This window comes from Lycium ferocissimum, chromosome 9 (genome assembly GCF_029784015.1).
Source record: "Lycium ferocissimum isolate CSIRO_LF1 chromosome 9, AGI_CSIRO_Lferr_CH_V1, whole genome shotgun sequence".
Classification (NCBI taxonomy): domain Eukaryota; kingdom Viridiplantae; phylum Streptophyta; class Magnoliopsida; order Solanales; family Solanaceae; genus Lycium; species Lycium ferocissimum.
In genome coordinates this window covers 3,472,682-3,488,859 of record NC_081350.1, presented here as the reverse complement: position 1 = coordinate 3,488,859, position 16,178 = coordinate 3,472,682, and the positions used below count along the sequence as shown (strand labels likewise).

Here is a 16,178-nt window from a genome sequence, read left to right as displayed (position 1 = left end):
GAGGCCATTAATTTATTAACACAGATAGTTGCCACCCAGGCACAGCGGCAAGATTCGGGCTCGAGTGACAGGGCCGCTAGTACTAGAGCCCGTGATTTCATGAGCTTGAATCCCGAGTTTTTCGGTCGAGGCCGGTGAAGACCCTCAAAGCTTTATTGATGAAATGTTGAGAACATTGAGGATTATTCATGCCTCTCGAAACCGAATCGGTGGAGTTAGCATCTTATAGACTCCGGATGTGGCGTTCTATGGTACAATAATTGGAGAGCGTCGAGGCAAGAAAATGCGCCCTCCCGTGGCCGCAGTTCGTCGATGACTTTATTCGTCATTATTTGCCACCCGAGGTTCGCCGAGCTAGAGCGGATAGGTTCTTACATCTAAAGCAAGGCAATATGAGTGCCCGGGAGTATAGCCTTCAGTTTAATTCATTGGCTAGATATGCTCCGATGATGGTGGCCGACATGGGTGACAGAGTGTACAGGTTTGTGAGCGGCTTAGGGCCACATTTATATCAAGAATGTTTGCGGCTTCATTGCAAGACGGGATGGATATTTCCCGCATTCGGTGCCCATGCCCTGAATTTAGAAGAGCAACGGCCGAAAAGGGATGAACGTGGAGTTGACAAGGCGAAGTAAGAGGGCATCCATGGGTGCCGATAGCAACTATAGAGGAAGCTCGAGGATGTCATATTCTAGGCACTCAGGCCAGGGGTCCGATTCCTCCATTCATTCCGGCACCGAGTCGAGTTTCGTAGAGTTTGGCTCTCGGCATAAAAGTGATTCGGGCCGTACGAGATCATCCATACCACAATGTACCCGGTGCCGGTAAGCAACATTGGGGACCATGTCCGGTCGGGATCGGATGTTTGCTATAGTTGTGGCCGATCGAGTCATATTATGAGAGAGAGTGCCCATTTCGAGGCGGTGAGCGTGCGGTCCGGCCCTACGGGATCCGCAGCCGGTCTCGTCATCCATGCGCCCGCGGACGAGACTCCCGTACATTAGCAGCAAGGGGTAGAAGCAGGGGAGAGCATCTAATTCAAGTGGTCCTCGATCGCACGTATGCATTGGCCGAGCGACGGGATTCGCAGTCACTCCCGATGCCGTCATGCGTATATCTACATTGTTGATTATGTGCTAAAGGAAGAATAGATAATTGTAGCAGTAAGCAAAGTATAAATTGAGAAGTTACATTATGTAGCGATGGTAATGGGGAAAGAATGATATGTGGTATTATGGTTCTCAAGTTTAAGGAAGTAAGATGTGAAGAGGGAAAAACCCCAAGATAGCGATGATGATGAGTTACGACTATAGGAAGCTATTTACGTATAGAGTAAAGAGAAGAGGGGAGACACGAGCATGTTAAGCCCCACATATAGATTATCGTAGCTAAGGATCATCAGAAACAGCGTGAATAAGACGCAGTATAGTAAGAGGTATATGAATTAAAGATTTGAAGGCAAGACTGTGAATTTAAAAATAGTATAGGCAAAACCCCAAAGGGGGAAAGCGAGGAAAAGGAACGCAAGTGTAGAAAGTTAACGATAGACCCTAAGACGTGTCAAATAGATGTGATAAGCGATGATAGTGACGATGTTAAGAAATGCTTATGATCTTATATGTATATGTGCCTATATATGACTATTATGGAAACCCGAGCTTGTATGACCGGGTAGGGTACGATATATACGTATGAATATGTATACATGATGATGAGCACGCACCACTATAGTTAGGTACGGATGACCCTGGGCCTTGGCCGGGCCAAGTATGTGAAGTACCGATACTTCGTAGTCCGGTATGTTGTGTAGATATTATGTACACGCTATGTAAGTGCTATCTTTGTTATATCCCGAGTTTTTGCCTACTCGGAAAAATTCGAAATAAACTAGGCTTGAAAGGAATAAGGCTATGTTGATTTTATTTCATAGGCGTGTGTTGTTCATGACCTATTAATGTGGAAATAGCGGGAAAGGCGAGGGGCAAAAATCGGGAACTTCGGAAATTAATTTCGGAATTTCAAGACGAGGCCACAACCAATTGGGCCAAAAGAATAAAAGAAGAGCAAGTTGGCCCAAAGTGAGAGGGTGGCCGGCCAAGCCTTGGCCCAAGCCCCTAATTTTATTAATTTTCCATGTGATTAATATGAGTATTAATAGAAGCTTCAAGAGAAAGAAAGAACAAGGAAGAGCAAAAAAAGAAAAAAAAAATTGGAGAAGAGAAACTGAGGGGTTCGGCCAAGAGGAGAGGAAAACAAGATCAAAATCAAGCCATAGAAAAATTTGATTCTTCTAGCAAAACAACTAATTCAAGGGTGCTCGTCAACGTGGAAGCGTTGTTTGAATCATTGGATCATTCGTTTTCACTCTTGGGAGCCTTAGTGGACGTGTGAAGTGAAGAAGAAAGGTAAGAACCAAACCTCTTTTATGTGTTGTAAGTGGTGTGGGTGTGTTGTAGTATGCAAATATGAATGAAAAACATGAAAATATAAATGTTGAAGTTGAGGCCGTGAGAGTGGCCATTTGGCCGTGTATGTGTGTTGTATGTTATGAGTGATGAGTTAATTGTATTTAGCTTGTTGTGTGTTGTTGTAATGTGTTGAAATGGATGGAAATCATGAAATTTTGAAGGTTTGGGGCTGGCCGTATGGGCGCTTTGGGGCAGCCATGGTAGACTAATGTTATATGGTGTTTTGGTTGTTGTCGTCATGCGTTATATGATGTAAAAATGATGGTTAATGATCCCAAGTTGAAGCAAAAATTGTGTGGGCTGATTTAAAGATTAGTGTGGCTTAATGAAGTTTCTTGAACTTGTAAGAGTAAGGATGTTAAAGTATGGTTTGTTAGTGTAATTCATGAATTTTGGAAGGAAAGAATATATTTGGTGTTGTTCTCGGGTTTGGAGACAATTTCGGGTAAGTTGGAACAATAGTTGGCTTGTTTGAAATATTGTATGACTTGCTTAAAGTGTTCTTGCATATGGTTTGAATGGGTTCGGGTGGATAATTGAATGTATGAGCGTTAATGTTAATTTGATTATATGAAGTTAGTTGAATATATTGGAATGTCCCTAGGTATGTAGCAACATGTGTTTAAGGTTGGAATGTGTTTGGATTGAATATCAAAGTTGGAATATATATTGTAAATTGATATTGTAGTTTGGTTGTTGGCTTGGTTGTTGTTGAATTTGGTGAGTATAAATCTCGGGGTTGGTGTATTTACAGGGGAAGTGCTGCCGAAATTTCGGCAGAATTTAATGTTCGTCTGGAATTGAATTCATAAAGGCGTATGGCTAATGTTAAAATATTTGGCGTTATGTAGATCTTGGCGTACCCGAAGCTTGAAGGTTGACTTAGCTTGCGAGCGGATAAGGTATGTAAGGCATCGCTTTCTCTTCTTGGCATGTCTTAGTGTTACTAGGCTATGACCCGAGCCCTGGGGTAACCCCACTCTTAGAATCCGAGCTTAGGTATGTACTTGGTTCGTTCCTTAAAAATCTACTCTTTGATGGGACCAAAATAAGACTTTCATGTTTTCAAAAGATTGAAGTTCAAAGATTTTATAAAGAATTTTTGACTACAAAAGGGTCCCGAACTTCAAACGTCCGTAACTTTCGCATACGAGCTCGGAACGCCCCAAAACATAATAGGTAAGCTCATAAGGTATAACTTTTCCCTAACCCTCGTAGTCGGGCTCGGATGGGGGCCGGCACCCGTTCGTGGGGCCCGCGGCTTTTATGCTCGTCCTTAATGGTCTTTGAAGAAACTTAGTGCTATTTTTCTCTTCGACTTTCGCATATGGATTTCTTATTGGTTTAATGAGTTATGAATATGATTTTATGCATATGGTTACTCACGACTCTGCTCGTGCTTATGGTCGTCACCTCGTTCACCGGATCCCGGGCCGGTTATGCTTCGTGCGCATTATGATATACATTCCGGTGTGATGCTGTGTTACGGTTCACCGAGCTCCTCTCCAGGCCGGGTTCCGTTTGGTGTGATCTTTGTGTTATGGCGTTATGGTTGGCTATGATGTGTTACGGGGATTTGTCGGGTTACGGAGATATGAAATCTTCTGGTGTGATGCTGTGGCGTGGCGCCAACGACAGGCGGGCGACCACCGTTCTAAGAGCCTATGCATGAATAATATTTTAAACCAAATATTTTAATATGTTGCATATCATATCTACTTTTGTACTTTGCTATCATGATTCTGTATTCCTGCTTTACATACTCAGTACATATTCCGCACCGACCTCTTTCTTGGGCCGTGCGTTTCATGCCCGCAGGTACCGACGCTCAGTCTGAGGATCCACCCGCTTAGGACACACTCGCTTTTGAGAGCGCTCTCCTTCGTCCGAGCCTATACTTGGTATATATACTTTTCGATGCATATGTACATATTTATTCGGGGTACGACGGGGCCCGTCCCGTCATATGATTTTGTTACTCGTTTAGAGGTCCGTGGACACAAACCGTGGGTACGGTTACGTCTGTACAACTATGTGTGTGTGTTATGTGTTTTTGGACGGTCCACCCGCCGCGGCAGCCTAGATGGCTTGCATTTGTGTATATTACGAGATTCTGTACGTTATGTCATATGTTTGCTACTTTGCGACAGTCTGAGACCATATGTGATTATGTATGATTATGCGTGGTAGTATGCCAATTCTGAGTGTTAGGTGCGTACGAGTGTCCAACTCGGACATTAGTCACGGCCTACGGGGTTGGGTCGTGACAAAAGTGGTATCAGAGCGGTTAGTCCTCGGAATGTCCACAGACCGTGTCTAGTAGAGTCCTGTTTATCGGTGTGTTGTGCACCACATCTATAAACAGGAGGCTACGAGACATTTAGGATGCGCCTTTTCGATCTTAGATCGTGCGATAGAGCCGTGTTATTAGGATGATTTCTTTCGATGAAATTGCTATATTTTCAGCTATGCCTCCGAGAAAAGCGACGGCAGCCCAGAAGGGCAAGTCCACAGCGCTCGGTGAGACTAGTCAGGCCCGCAGAGTCACTAGGGCCCGTACCCAGCCCGAGCTGGAGGCTGTGCCTCCGACAGCCAGCTCGGCGACGCCACCTGTATCAGAGGGGATCAGAGCATGCGGTTGCGGATCGAGGGCGGCTTCACCGCCGTTCTAGAGCCCCAGCACCTGAGCCTCTAGCCCCACAGCCAGGGGCGGAGGATAGAGCTATGCGAGAGGCGGTGCAGTTATTGACCAGATGGGTGGCAGCTCAGGAGCAACGACGTGAGTCAGGCGGTGATCAGGTACATGGGGTAGGCAGCTCGAGGGCCCGTGAGTTTTTGACTTGTAACCCTCCAGAGTTCTTCGGGACAAAGCCTGAAGAAGACCCCCAGGAGTTTCTTAGGGAGATGCAGCGCACCTTACGGCTGATTAAGGCCTCTCCGACGGAGTCAGTTGAGTTGGCCTCATACAGATTGCATGATGTCGCGGCCAATTGGTACGAGTCTTGGGAATTAGCTAGGGGTAGAGGAGCCCCTCCTGCTGTGTGGGATGAGTTCACGGAGGCTTTTCTGAGACATTTCCTACCACCAGAGCTACGGAGGGCCAGATTGGACAGATTTCTATCACTCAGGCAGCGAGGCCGCAGTGTCAGGGAGTATAGTTTGGAGTTTGACTCTCTGGCTCGGTATGCACCTACGTTGGTAGCCGACATGACCGACAGGATGCATCATTTTATTAGGGGTTTGGATAAGTATTTGATCGATAATTGCTTAGCCGTGGCCCCGGCGGTACCGGGAATGGATATTGCCCGCGTACGGGCGTACGCCCGGGCATGGAAGATAGACACGGGGGACATCGGCCGGATCGAGATTTTGACGGGAGCCGCCAAGAGGGCTAGGTCGGCGGTATCTTTGGGGATTCTCGGCGGACAGCCTCGGCGGCGATGCGGTAGATATTCCTCCCAGCCATCCCGGAGTACACCCCCACGCCTTCGGCGGGGAGACCCGACAAAGTGCGGGATATTCGGGGAGCGGGACGAGCTCCGGGGCTTCGTTCTCACGGACGGGCGAGGAGGTACCGATCAGCCGGGGCCATCCGGACTCGTGTTCCCCGCGTGGGAGGCACCACCCCCGGAGAATGCTGTCGGGCCACGGGCGCTTGCTTTGTTGCGGGCGTCGGGACCACCTTATGCGAGATTGCCCGCGTGGGGGTAGTGCGAGTGATGCGGCTCGACCTACAGGTTCAGGTGCCGGTTCCTCTTCCTCAGTAGCTATGCGCCCTGCGGGGCAGGGTATGCCGGCACCAGCGGGTCGTGGTAGAGGTCGCGGCGGAGCCTCCAGTTCCAGCGGTCCATCGAACCGCATATACGCGCTAGCCCGTAGACAGGACCAGGAGGCATTACCAGATGCAGCCACAGGTACATAAATCCTTGTTAGAATTTATATTCTCGTATATGTGTGTATACGTAGTATAATTTACCGCTTAACAGCGGCAGGTGGAAGTTCGAGGGTCGATGATCAGGTATTGATAAATAAGGGTGATTAAGGCGTGTTCATTGTTATTACGAATTTGGGAGGCTAGGGTAGGAAGTAGTAATATCCATAGGTGACAAATGAATATGGAAAGTCGAGAGAAGGGCAAAATAGTAATTGTGTTACGAGGGCGTCCGGAAATCTGTCAAGACTTTACTTCACTCCAAATTATGTGACAAAGGTCGTGTGGTAAGGTGAGCGTGATTTTACTAATATTAGAGCATCATATTCCATCGGAGTTCCGAGGTTAAGCGTGCTAGAGTGAGGGAAATCCTAGGATGGGTGACCCCCCTGGGAAGTTTTGAAAGTCATACAAATTCAGTCAAAAGAGGTAAATGGGGAGCTAGAGTAGTCTAAAGGGACTTAGAATATACTGGGCAGGCGGAAAACTTAAGAAACCGCGTAGGCCAGAAGGGATTAAATCGGGTACAGCAAAAGAAAGTGCGTCACGGCGCTAAAATCAGGGCCAGTTGAGGAGTATTTGAGGGATCTTTTGTGAGGGAGGTGCTGGCAGTTATATATGCGTGTATCGGTATAGATTAGCAGGTAATATCCCGTGCATGACCATATTAGTGGGAATACAGATTCCGGCAACCAATGTGACGATATAAGAAAGGCATTAATTGGACAAGACGACGAAGTTCAAGCGAAAAAGGGGAATAATGATAAGTGGCAATAAAATGAGGCAAACCAATATCGTTTTTATTATAGGGTAGACTTGGAAAGTACTGATATAACGCTGTTGGGAAGAGGAAGGAAGTGAACCGATAAATGCAGACGTGAGGCGAATATCATCAGGTAATAAAATGAGTGCACCCCTAAAGGGGGGAAGCGGGCGCGAGGAACGTAAATACCAGACAGAAGTAGTCAACATGATAAGATGCTTGATGTGGATACTTAAGCCACAGGCAGGATTCCTTGCCGAGACTAGGTAGCAAACGATCCAAAGAGGAGAAGAGGAAGAGCTAGGACGGCAATTGGGATAATACCGAGAATTAGTTGTGGAGATTTACAGGGAAGGATACGACGAGGGAATGATAACGGATAATTTACAGCGACGTGGTGAAAAAGAGTACGACTGTGCTGGATTAAAGGCGGCGACGTGGCCAATAAAGGAAGACCCCCGAGGCCCTTATACGACCTTATAAGACTAGCTGAACATTCGAGGACGAATGTTCTAAAGGGGGGAAGGATGTTATATCCCGAGTTTTTGCCTACTCGGAAAAATTCGAAATAAACTAGGCTTGAAAGGAATAAGGCTATGTTGATTTTATTTCATAGGCGTGTGTTGTTCATGACCTATTAATGTGGAAATAGCGGGAAAGGCGAGGGGCAAAAATCGGGAACTTCGGAAATTAATTTCGGAATTTCAAGACGAGGCCACAACCAATTGGGCCAAAGAATAAAAGAAGAGCAAGTTGGCCCAAAGTGAGGGGGTGGCCGGCCAAGCCTTGGCCCAAGCCCCTAATTTTATTAATTTTCCATGTGATTAATATGTGTATTAATAGAAGCTTCAAGAGAAAGAAAGAAAAAGGAAGAGCAAAAAAAAGAAGAGAGTTGGAGAAGAGAAACTAGAGGGTTCGGCCAAGAGGAGAGGAGAACAAGATCAAAATCAAGCCATAGAAAAATTTGATTCTTCTAGCAAAACAACTAATTCAAGGGTGCTCGTCAACGTGGAAGCGTTGTTTGAATCATTGGATCATTCGTTTTCACTCTTGGGAGCCTTAGTGGACGTGTGAAGTGAAGAAGAAAAGGTAAGAACCAAACCTCTTTTATGTGTTGTAAGTGGTGTGGGTGTGTTGTAGTATGCAAATATGAATGAAAAACATGAAAATATAAATGTTGAAGTTGAACGTGAGAGTGGCCATTTGGCCGTGTATGTGTGTTGTATGTTATGAGTGATGAGTTAATTGTATTTAGCTTGTTGTGTGTTGTTGTAATGTGTTGAAATGGATGGAAATCATGAAATTTTGAAGGTTTGGGGGCTGGCCGTGTATGGGCAGTTTTGGGGCAGCCATGGTAGACTAATGTTATATGGTGTTTTGGTTGTTGTCGTCATGCGTTATATGATGTAAAAATGATGGTTAATGATCCCAAGTTGAAGCAAAAATTGTGTGGGCTGATTTAAAGATTAGTGTGGCTTAATGAAGTTTCTTGAACTTGTAAAATGAGATGTTAAAGTATGGTTTGTTAGTGTAATTCATGAATTTTGGAAGGAAAGAATATATTTGGTGTTGTTCTCGGGTTTGGAGACAATTTCGGGTAAGTTGGAACAATAGTTGGCTTTTTGAAATATTGTATGACTTGCTTAAAGTGTTCTTGCATATGGTTTGAATGGGTTCGGGTGGATAATTGAATGTATAAGCGTTAATGTTAATTTGATTATATGAAGTTAGTTGAATATATTGGAATGTCCCTAGGTATGTAGCAACATGTGTTTAAGGTTGGAATGTGTTTGGATTGAATATCAAAGTTGGAATATATATTGTAAATTGATATTGTAGTTTGGTTGTTGGCTTGGTTGTTGTTGAATTTGGCGAGTATAAATCTCGGGGTTGGTGTATTTACGGGGGGAAGTCTTTGCCGAAATTTCGGCAGAATTTAATGTTCGTCTGGAATTGAATTCATAAAGGCGTATGGCTAATGTTAATATATTTGGCATTATGTAGATCTTGGCGTACCCGAAGCTTGAAGGTTGACTTAGCTTGCGAGCGGATAAGGTATGTAAGGCATCGCTTTCTCTCTTGGCATGTCTTAGTGTTACTAGGCTATGACCGAGCCACTGGGGTAACTCCACTCTTAGAATCCGAGCTTAGGTATGTACTTGGTTCGTTCCTTAAAAATCTACTCTTTGATGGGACCAAAATAAGACTTTCATGTTTTCAAAAGATTGAAGTTCAAAGATTTTATAAAGAATTTTTGACTACAAAAGGGTCCCGAACTTCAAACGTCCGTAACTTTCGCATACGAGCTCGGAATGCCCCAAAACATAATAGGTAAGCTCATAAGGTATAACTTTTCCCTAACCCTCGTAGTCGGGCTCGGATGGGGGCCGGTACCCGTTCGTGGGGCCCGCGGCTTTTATGCTCGTCCTTAATGGTCTTTGAAGAAACTTAGTGCTATTTTTCTCTTCGACTTTCGCATATGGATTTCTTATTGGTTTAATGAGTTATGAATATGATTTTATGCATATGGTTACTCACGACTCTGCTCGTGCTTATGGTCGTCGCCTCGTTCACGGATCCGGGCCGGTTATGCTTCGTGCGCATTATGATATACATTCGGTGTGATCTTGTGTTACGGTTCGAAGCTCCTCTCAGAGGGCGGGTTCCGTTTGGTGTGATCTTGTGTTATGGCGTTATGGTTGGCTATGATGTGTTACGGGGATTTGTCGGGTTACGGAGATATGAAATCTTACGGTGTGATCTTTGTGGCGTGGCGCCAACGACGGGCGGGCGACCACCGTTCTAGATCCTATGCATGAATAATATTTTAAACCAAATATTTTAATATGTTGCATATCATATCTACTTTTGTACTTTGCTATCATGATTCTGTATTCCTGCTTTACATACTCAGTACATATTCCGTACTGACCCCCTTTCTTCGGGGGCTGCGTTTCATGCCCGCAGGTACCGACGCTCAGTTTGAGGATCCACCCGCTTAGGACACCTGTTCTGCCTTTTGAGAGCGCTCCTTCGTCCGGAGCCTATACTTGGTATATATACTTTTCTGATGCATATGTACATATTTATTCAGGGGTACGACGGGGCCCTGTCCCGTCATATGATTTTGTTACTCTGTTTAGAGATCGGTGGACATGTCTGTGGGTACGGTTACGTCTGTACAGCTATGTGTGTGTGTTATGTGTTTTTGGGCGGTCCACCCGCCGCGGCAGCCTAGCTGGCTTGCATTTGTGTATATTACGAGATTCTGTACGTTATGTCATATGTTTGCTACTTTGCGACAGTCTGAGACCATATGTGATTATGTATGATTATGCGTGGTAGTATGCCAATTCTGAGTGTTAGGTGCGTACGAGTGTCCAACTCGGACATTAGTCACGGCCTACGGGGTTGGGTCGTGACATATGCACACGAATATGTTAAGCATGTGTAATATATACGATATGTAAATGATGCGGATACGAGTGAAAATATGTTACGACTATAGAAATGCGATGAGTATGAGTATGTAAATGAATGTGACCATGAATAGAGATATGGCTATGAACACAAATATGTGTATGGATGAGGATATCTGTATATGTATAGATGTATACGCACATGAATCAGCTAAGAACGGTGATATGACTTGCAAGCAATTATACTTCGCTAATGAAACCAAGCGAGATAGAGTTGCAAACCATGTAAGATGTAATATCGTTATTGAGCAAGAAAGAGAATCGACAGGGCGCAGAAATTAAATGAAAGGTATGGTAAGAGATGGTGAGGCTGTCATAGAGGGGAATGCATTAATGAAGTGTAATAGTTAGAGTATCTGAACACCCCTATTTCCATCGTTACTCAGATATTATGTCCCCTAATTGTGGATTGTGTTGTCGTGAGGCAATGATATTATGGTCACATTGTGACGGGAGGATGGCGCCATATTACAATAAAACTACGGCGAAATTTTTCTAGAATCCTCGAGTGTCGAACATTCGAGGACGAATGTTCCAAAAGGGGGGAAGAATGTGACACCTCGGAATCTTTCCGTACTTGAGAGTCGAGTAGAACGATGAAGAGCTTGAGTATATGATGTGTCGATAAGTCGGGAATGGCCAAACATGAATTTTGTGGAAATAATAAAGTTGCGAAAATTCCCGGCCGTTGGTCGTATAGTGCACAATACTTCCCGTAAAGTGATTTACGGACCGTATAGTGCGTACCTCAAGAGTTAAAAATCTCAAGTTTGTTAAGTGTTGAAAAGGTTAAATACGACCGGTATACGGCCCGTCAAACGAGTCGACGGACAAGTAAACCAGGTCGTAAATGCCGTGTCCTTCTGGCCAAACTTTATGTTTTCCTTATGCTTAAATACGGCCATGAAGGACGGACCGTAAACTAGTATACGGTCGTAAGCGTTTTACGACCATATGTTGATACCGACGACCGTTCATTAAAAATCGGCTTTTGAGTTATTTAAAGGGGCTTGGGCATCATTTTATTTCATTCTTCATACACATGACTCAAGAATACTCTCTATAACATTCTCAATATCTCTTCCATAGGAATCAAAGAGAATCAAAAGGGAACATCGAGATCAACATCACTAAACTCATGAAACCAAGTGCAAGAACACGTCAAAGGATCATCTAGGTCAAGAAATCCCAAGAGAGTTAAACTAGGGTTTTGGTGCTAAGGGGTGAATCACCCCTCCAAGCTTATTCCTCCATCATTTAAGGTAAGTTTCATGAACTTTACATGCTATTTGAAGTATTATTGAGTTAAGATTCATGAATTGTATAAGAGTACAACAAATGGGTCATGAATGATGAATAGTGACGTTTTGAGAAATAGTTTGAATCAAGTTGTGATTGTTGTTGTGTTGTGGTGTGAATGCATTATAAATGACATTTAGAACATGAAATAAGCATTGGATGTGAAAGAATGAGACGATGGACTTTTAGTATAATTATAGAGAATTGATATGAAATTATGAAATGCGAATAAGGCAAATGAATGATGATCGTTGTTAATCGTATTGTGATGATTATTATGAATGTGGGAGTTGATATGGAATATGGCGGGAAGTAGTATAAACAAGGAAAGCTGCCCAAATTTCTATAGCTTTAGTAAGTATGTTTTTACGATGACATAGCTAATGTCGATATGAATTCCATTGAAGGTATAGGCAAGCGCATTAAGGAGAACGAACAAGCGATAGAGTAGGTAGCGACCGGTATGTAAGGCTAATCCTTTCCTTCTAAGGCATGAATCCATGTATGCATTTCCTCACTCTCTAACAAGTTTCTATCTCTAAGAAAGTCAAAGTCCCCACTCATGAATAGGCGTTTGTAAAGAGATAAGTATGCTATGAGCATGAATATGATAATAATGATAGTAAGCTAAGACTAGAGATGCTATGGTCTATGGTATAATGCTCCACGCTTAATAACGCTATATACGTAATTTAATGATATTGATTATTACACCGTACCTACATGGTCGGGCAGTTGTTACAGTTATGTATATATGATATGATGAATTATGATAAGCATATGATGACGCTAGAGTAAAATAAAGCTACGACATGACTATGAAACGAGAAATAGTAATGAACCTTCGATGCATGTACGATATGAGATATATGTGATGTGGTCGAGCCTCGTGGCCGAATACGATATCTTTGTCGAGCCTATGAGGCCGAATACGGATAATGATCAAATGTGTATAAAAAGATGCGACATTATGATAAGTATATGTATGTGTGTTATGAATGCAAGATGATGACTAGATATGTTAAGGTCATGATTTTTTTATGTGATGTATATGTATATATGTATGTATCGAGCCCGGAAAGTGCAGGTATGGATCTTTGTTAAGCCCATCGAGCCCAAGAGGGCCGAGTACGAATGCCATCAAGTCTATCGAGCCCGCGGGGCCGAGTACGTATGCCGCCAAGCCATCGAGCCGCGGGGGACGGTACGTATAATCCCGTGCCTATCGAGCCCCAAGAGGGCCGAGTACGTATGCAAAGGGTCCCATCGAGCCCAAGAGGGCCGGTACGTATACCGGTGTGTCATCGGGCCGAGAGGGCCCAGTACGTATGCTAGCGATCCCATCGAGCCGAAGGGGCCGAGTACGAATGATACTAATCTCTATGAATACGAGTACGAATGATGCCAAGCTATATAAATACGAGTATGCTACATGTATGATATCGTTATGAATACGATTATGTTATATGTATGATGCTTGTATGAGCACAACTATGCTTCACGTATGATATCTATATGAGTATGATTGTGTTACTGTATGATTATACCGTCATCACATTCGTAGCGAGTACGAATTAGATAAGTATATGATATCGTTACGAGTACGATTATGCTATACATATGACGATTGATTAGAGTACGAATATACTACTATCATGTAAGTGCCGAGTAAGGGCTAGGTATATGCAAAGCACGAGAAACGGGCATGAGTATGACGAGATAATAGATATGAGAGGTAAGTAAGTAAAAGGTATGGATTTATGTATGCGATCACGAAATAGATCATGGAACGTCCCTACGGAAAGCAGGTAAGTACTATGAAGAGAATGTTAATGTCTCCCATCTTATGCTATTTCATATATTACCGTTATGTTTCTCCATCATTCTGCTTTGCTCATGCTTTACATACTCGGTACAATATTATGCGCGTCCTTTTCTTTGGACGCTGTGTTCATACCCACAGGTAGACAGGGAGACGGTGCCGATTCACAGTAGCCATCAGCGGAGTCGCAGAAGCCCTCCCTTATTCCGGAGGTGCTATTTCGAGATATCATTTTGTGTACATGTATTTTGGGCACGGCGGGGGTCTGTCCGTCCGTATGTCTAGTATTCCGTGAGGCTCGTAGATACGTATGTGTGTGGATAGTATGGTCCCATAGTCATTATGTAAATGAAAGCCTATGTATATTATTATTATTATTTTGATAGCCCAAGGGCCCTACGTTATATAAGTAAACATGTTCTATATGAAAGTCATTTTACATGATTATAAACGACAAGAGAAATGAATAAAGACGGAGGTTAGCGATAGAATGAGGGGTGCTCGGTGGTCAGCCTCGGGTACCCGTCGCGGCCCGTAGGTCGGGTCGTGACACCTTTGTTATGTATTACAAGGCCCAGTTAACAGGGGGTGATGCTGTGGCCTTGGTTGTGATGTGTATATATATGGCATAGTTGACAGGGGGTGTGCTGTGACCATTGTTATGATGTGTATATATATGGCACAGTTGACAGGGGGTGTCTTTGTGGCCATTGTTGTGATGTGTATATATATGGCACAGTTGACAGGGGGTGTACTGTGGCCTTTGGGGTGATGTGTATATATATGGCACAGTTGACTCGGGGGTGTGCTGTGGCCTTTGTTGTGATGTGTATATATATGACACATTTGACAGGAGGTGTCTTTGTGGCCTTTGTTGCGATGTGTATAGATATGACACAATTGACAGGGGGTGATGTTGTGGCCTTTCTTTGGGATGTACATATATATAAGGCACAGTTGACAGGGGGTGAATCTTTGCACACGCATTGAAATGTTTCAGATGTCTTCCATGATTTTATGTACATATTGATTTAAAAAGGGTAAAGTTGCATGTATGGTATCCGCCTTAAGAGGCAATCAAATGTACGGGTCATCCTTATCCCCTGTTATGTTCTACACTTCTTACTATGATGTTATTCATGCCTTACATACTCAATACACTATTCGTACTGACCCCCTTTCTTCGAGGGCTGCGTTTCATGCCACACAAGTGTATACAGATGAGTAGAAGACGTTGGCTATAGGATGTTTCCAGGCTATCAGCTGGATTGGTGAGCTCCATCTCAGTTCGGAGTGTTGTCGAGTCAGAGTACTTATATTATGGTATCTCGTGTATGTTAGAGACTTTTGCAGACAGTGTCCTGTAGATAGGGCGTCGAGGAGCCGACAGTTGTGTTAAGCAACCATATAGGTCGATGTGTCTTTATGCTTTGTTTCTTTTGTAAAGATTCTAATTTTGACTAAAGGTTTTCTTTGAATTAACGATAAGGGAGAAGTTGCGACTCTTGGATGGAATAGTTGTATGGCACGCAGCCGAGTAGGGTTTTGGGTGTCAGTCGTGGCCCTCCGATTTGGGTCGTGACAAGAGGGGTCAATATAAAGGTTGGTACAGAGGTGATCAATGATGTTCATGGTTTGCCCAACCCTTCACAGGCTGAGTTTAGGGCCGAGGACCATGAGGGGAACGGGCTGTGGCTAGTGAGGGCGTTGCTGAAAGAGTCCAAGAGGAGGAAGACTACATGGGGTGTTACCCAGTCTGCCATCAAGATTCGTCACTTTACTCTAGAGTCTCGGAGGTGGCTAAACCTCGTTGCCCGACGGGTTCGCCCTTCGAGCAACGATAACCAATGCTTATGGATAGCTTTGCGACTAAGATGTTTTGGCTACTAGGAATCTTAAATTTAGGAATGGAAGAAACGGTCGTGTGTTGATCGATGGTTATTATCAAGAGTTCGAAGGCTAAGCTAGCATTTGCTCGGTCAGGAAAGTAAGGAATCTTTCCAATCCGGAGGGAGATGCATTACAAGAATTTTATTGGGATCCGTTAGAACTTCAACTTGTTCTAGGTCATGCGATAAAGGTCACACAGTAGGGTGGATGCAATCGTACCAGCACTAATGCACCGGATCCCATCAGGACTCCAAAGTTAAGCGTGATGGGTTGAGAGTAATACTAGGATGGGTGACCCCCTGGGAAGTGTACTAAGAGTCCTACAAATTCGGACATAAGAAAAGGATGAGGGACTAGAATAGCTTGAGGGAAATTAGAAGCGTGTGAAATTCACGGTTGGAAACTCCCGATGATTGTGAGAGATAAGGCGGACTGGCTTGGCAAAGAGAGAGAATACGTATTACAGCTACAGAACTAGGACGAGTTTAAAATAGTATTGGGGATATTTTGTAAGTAAGGTGTTAGG

The 16,178-nt window shown here is 44.0% G+C and overlaps 1 protein-coding gene and 1 pseudogene across 1 annotated transcript in view; both read left to right on the top strand.

Moving 5' to 3' along the window:
• Positions 1–5,192: 5,192 nt before the first annotated feature.
• The window catches only part of LOC132031528 (probable polygalacturonase At3g15720), a 29,508-nt gene continuing 18,522 nt past the window's right edge, over positions 5,193–16,178 (top strand). The window contains exon 1 of the mRNA XM_059421526.1: positions 5,193–5,650. Within this exon, the coding sequence (XP_059277509.1) occupies positions 5,193–5,650 (458 nt within the window). The remainder of the gene's footprint in view (positions 5,651–16,178) is intronic.
• Positions 15,858–15,974, top strand: LOC132032290 (5S ribosomal RNA; annotated as a pseudogene).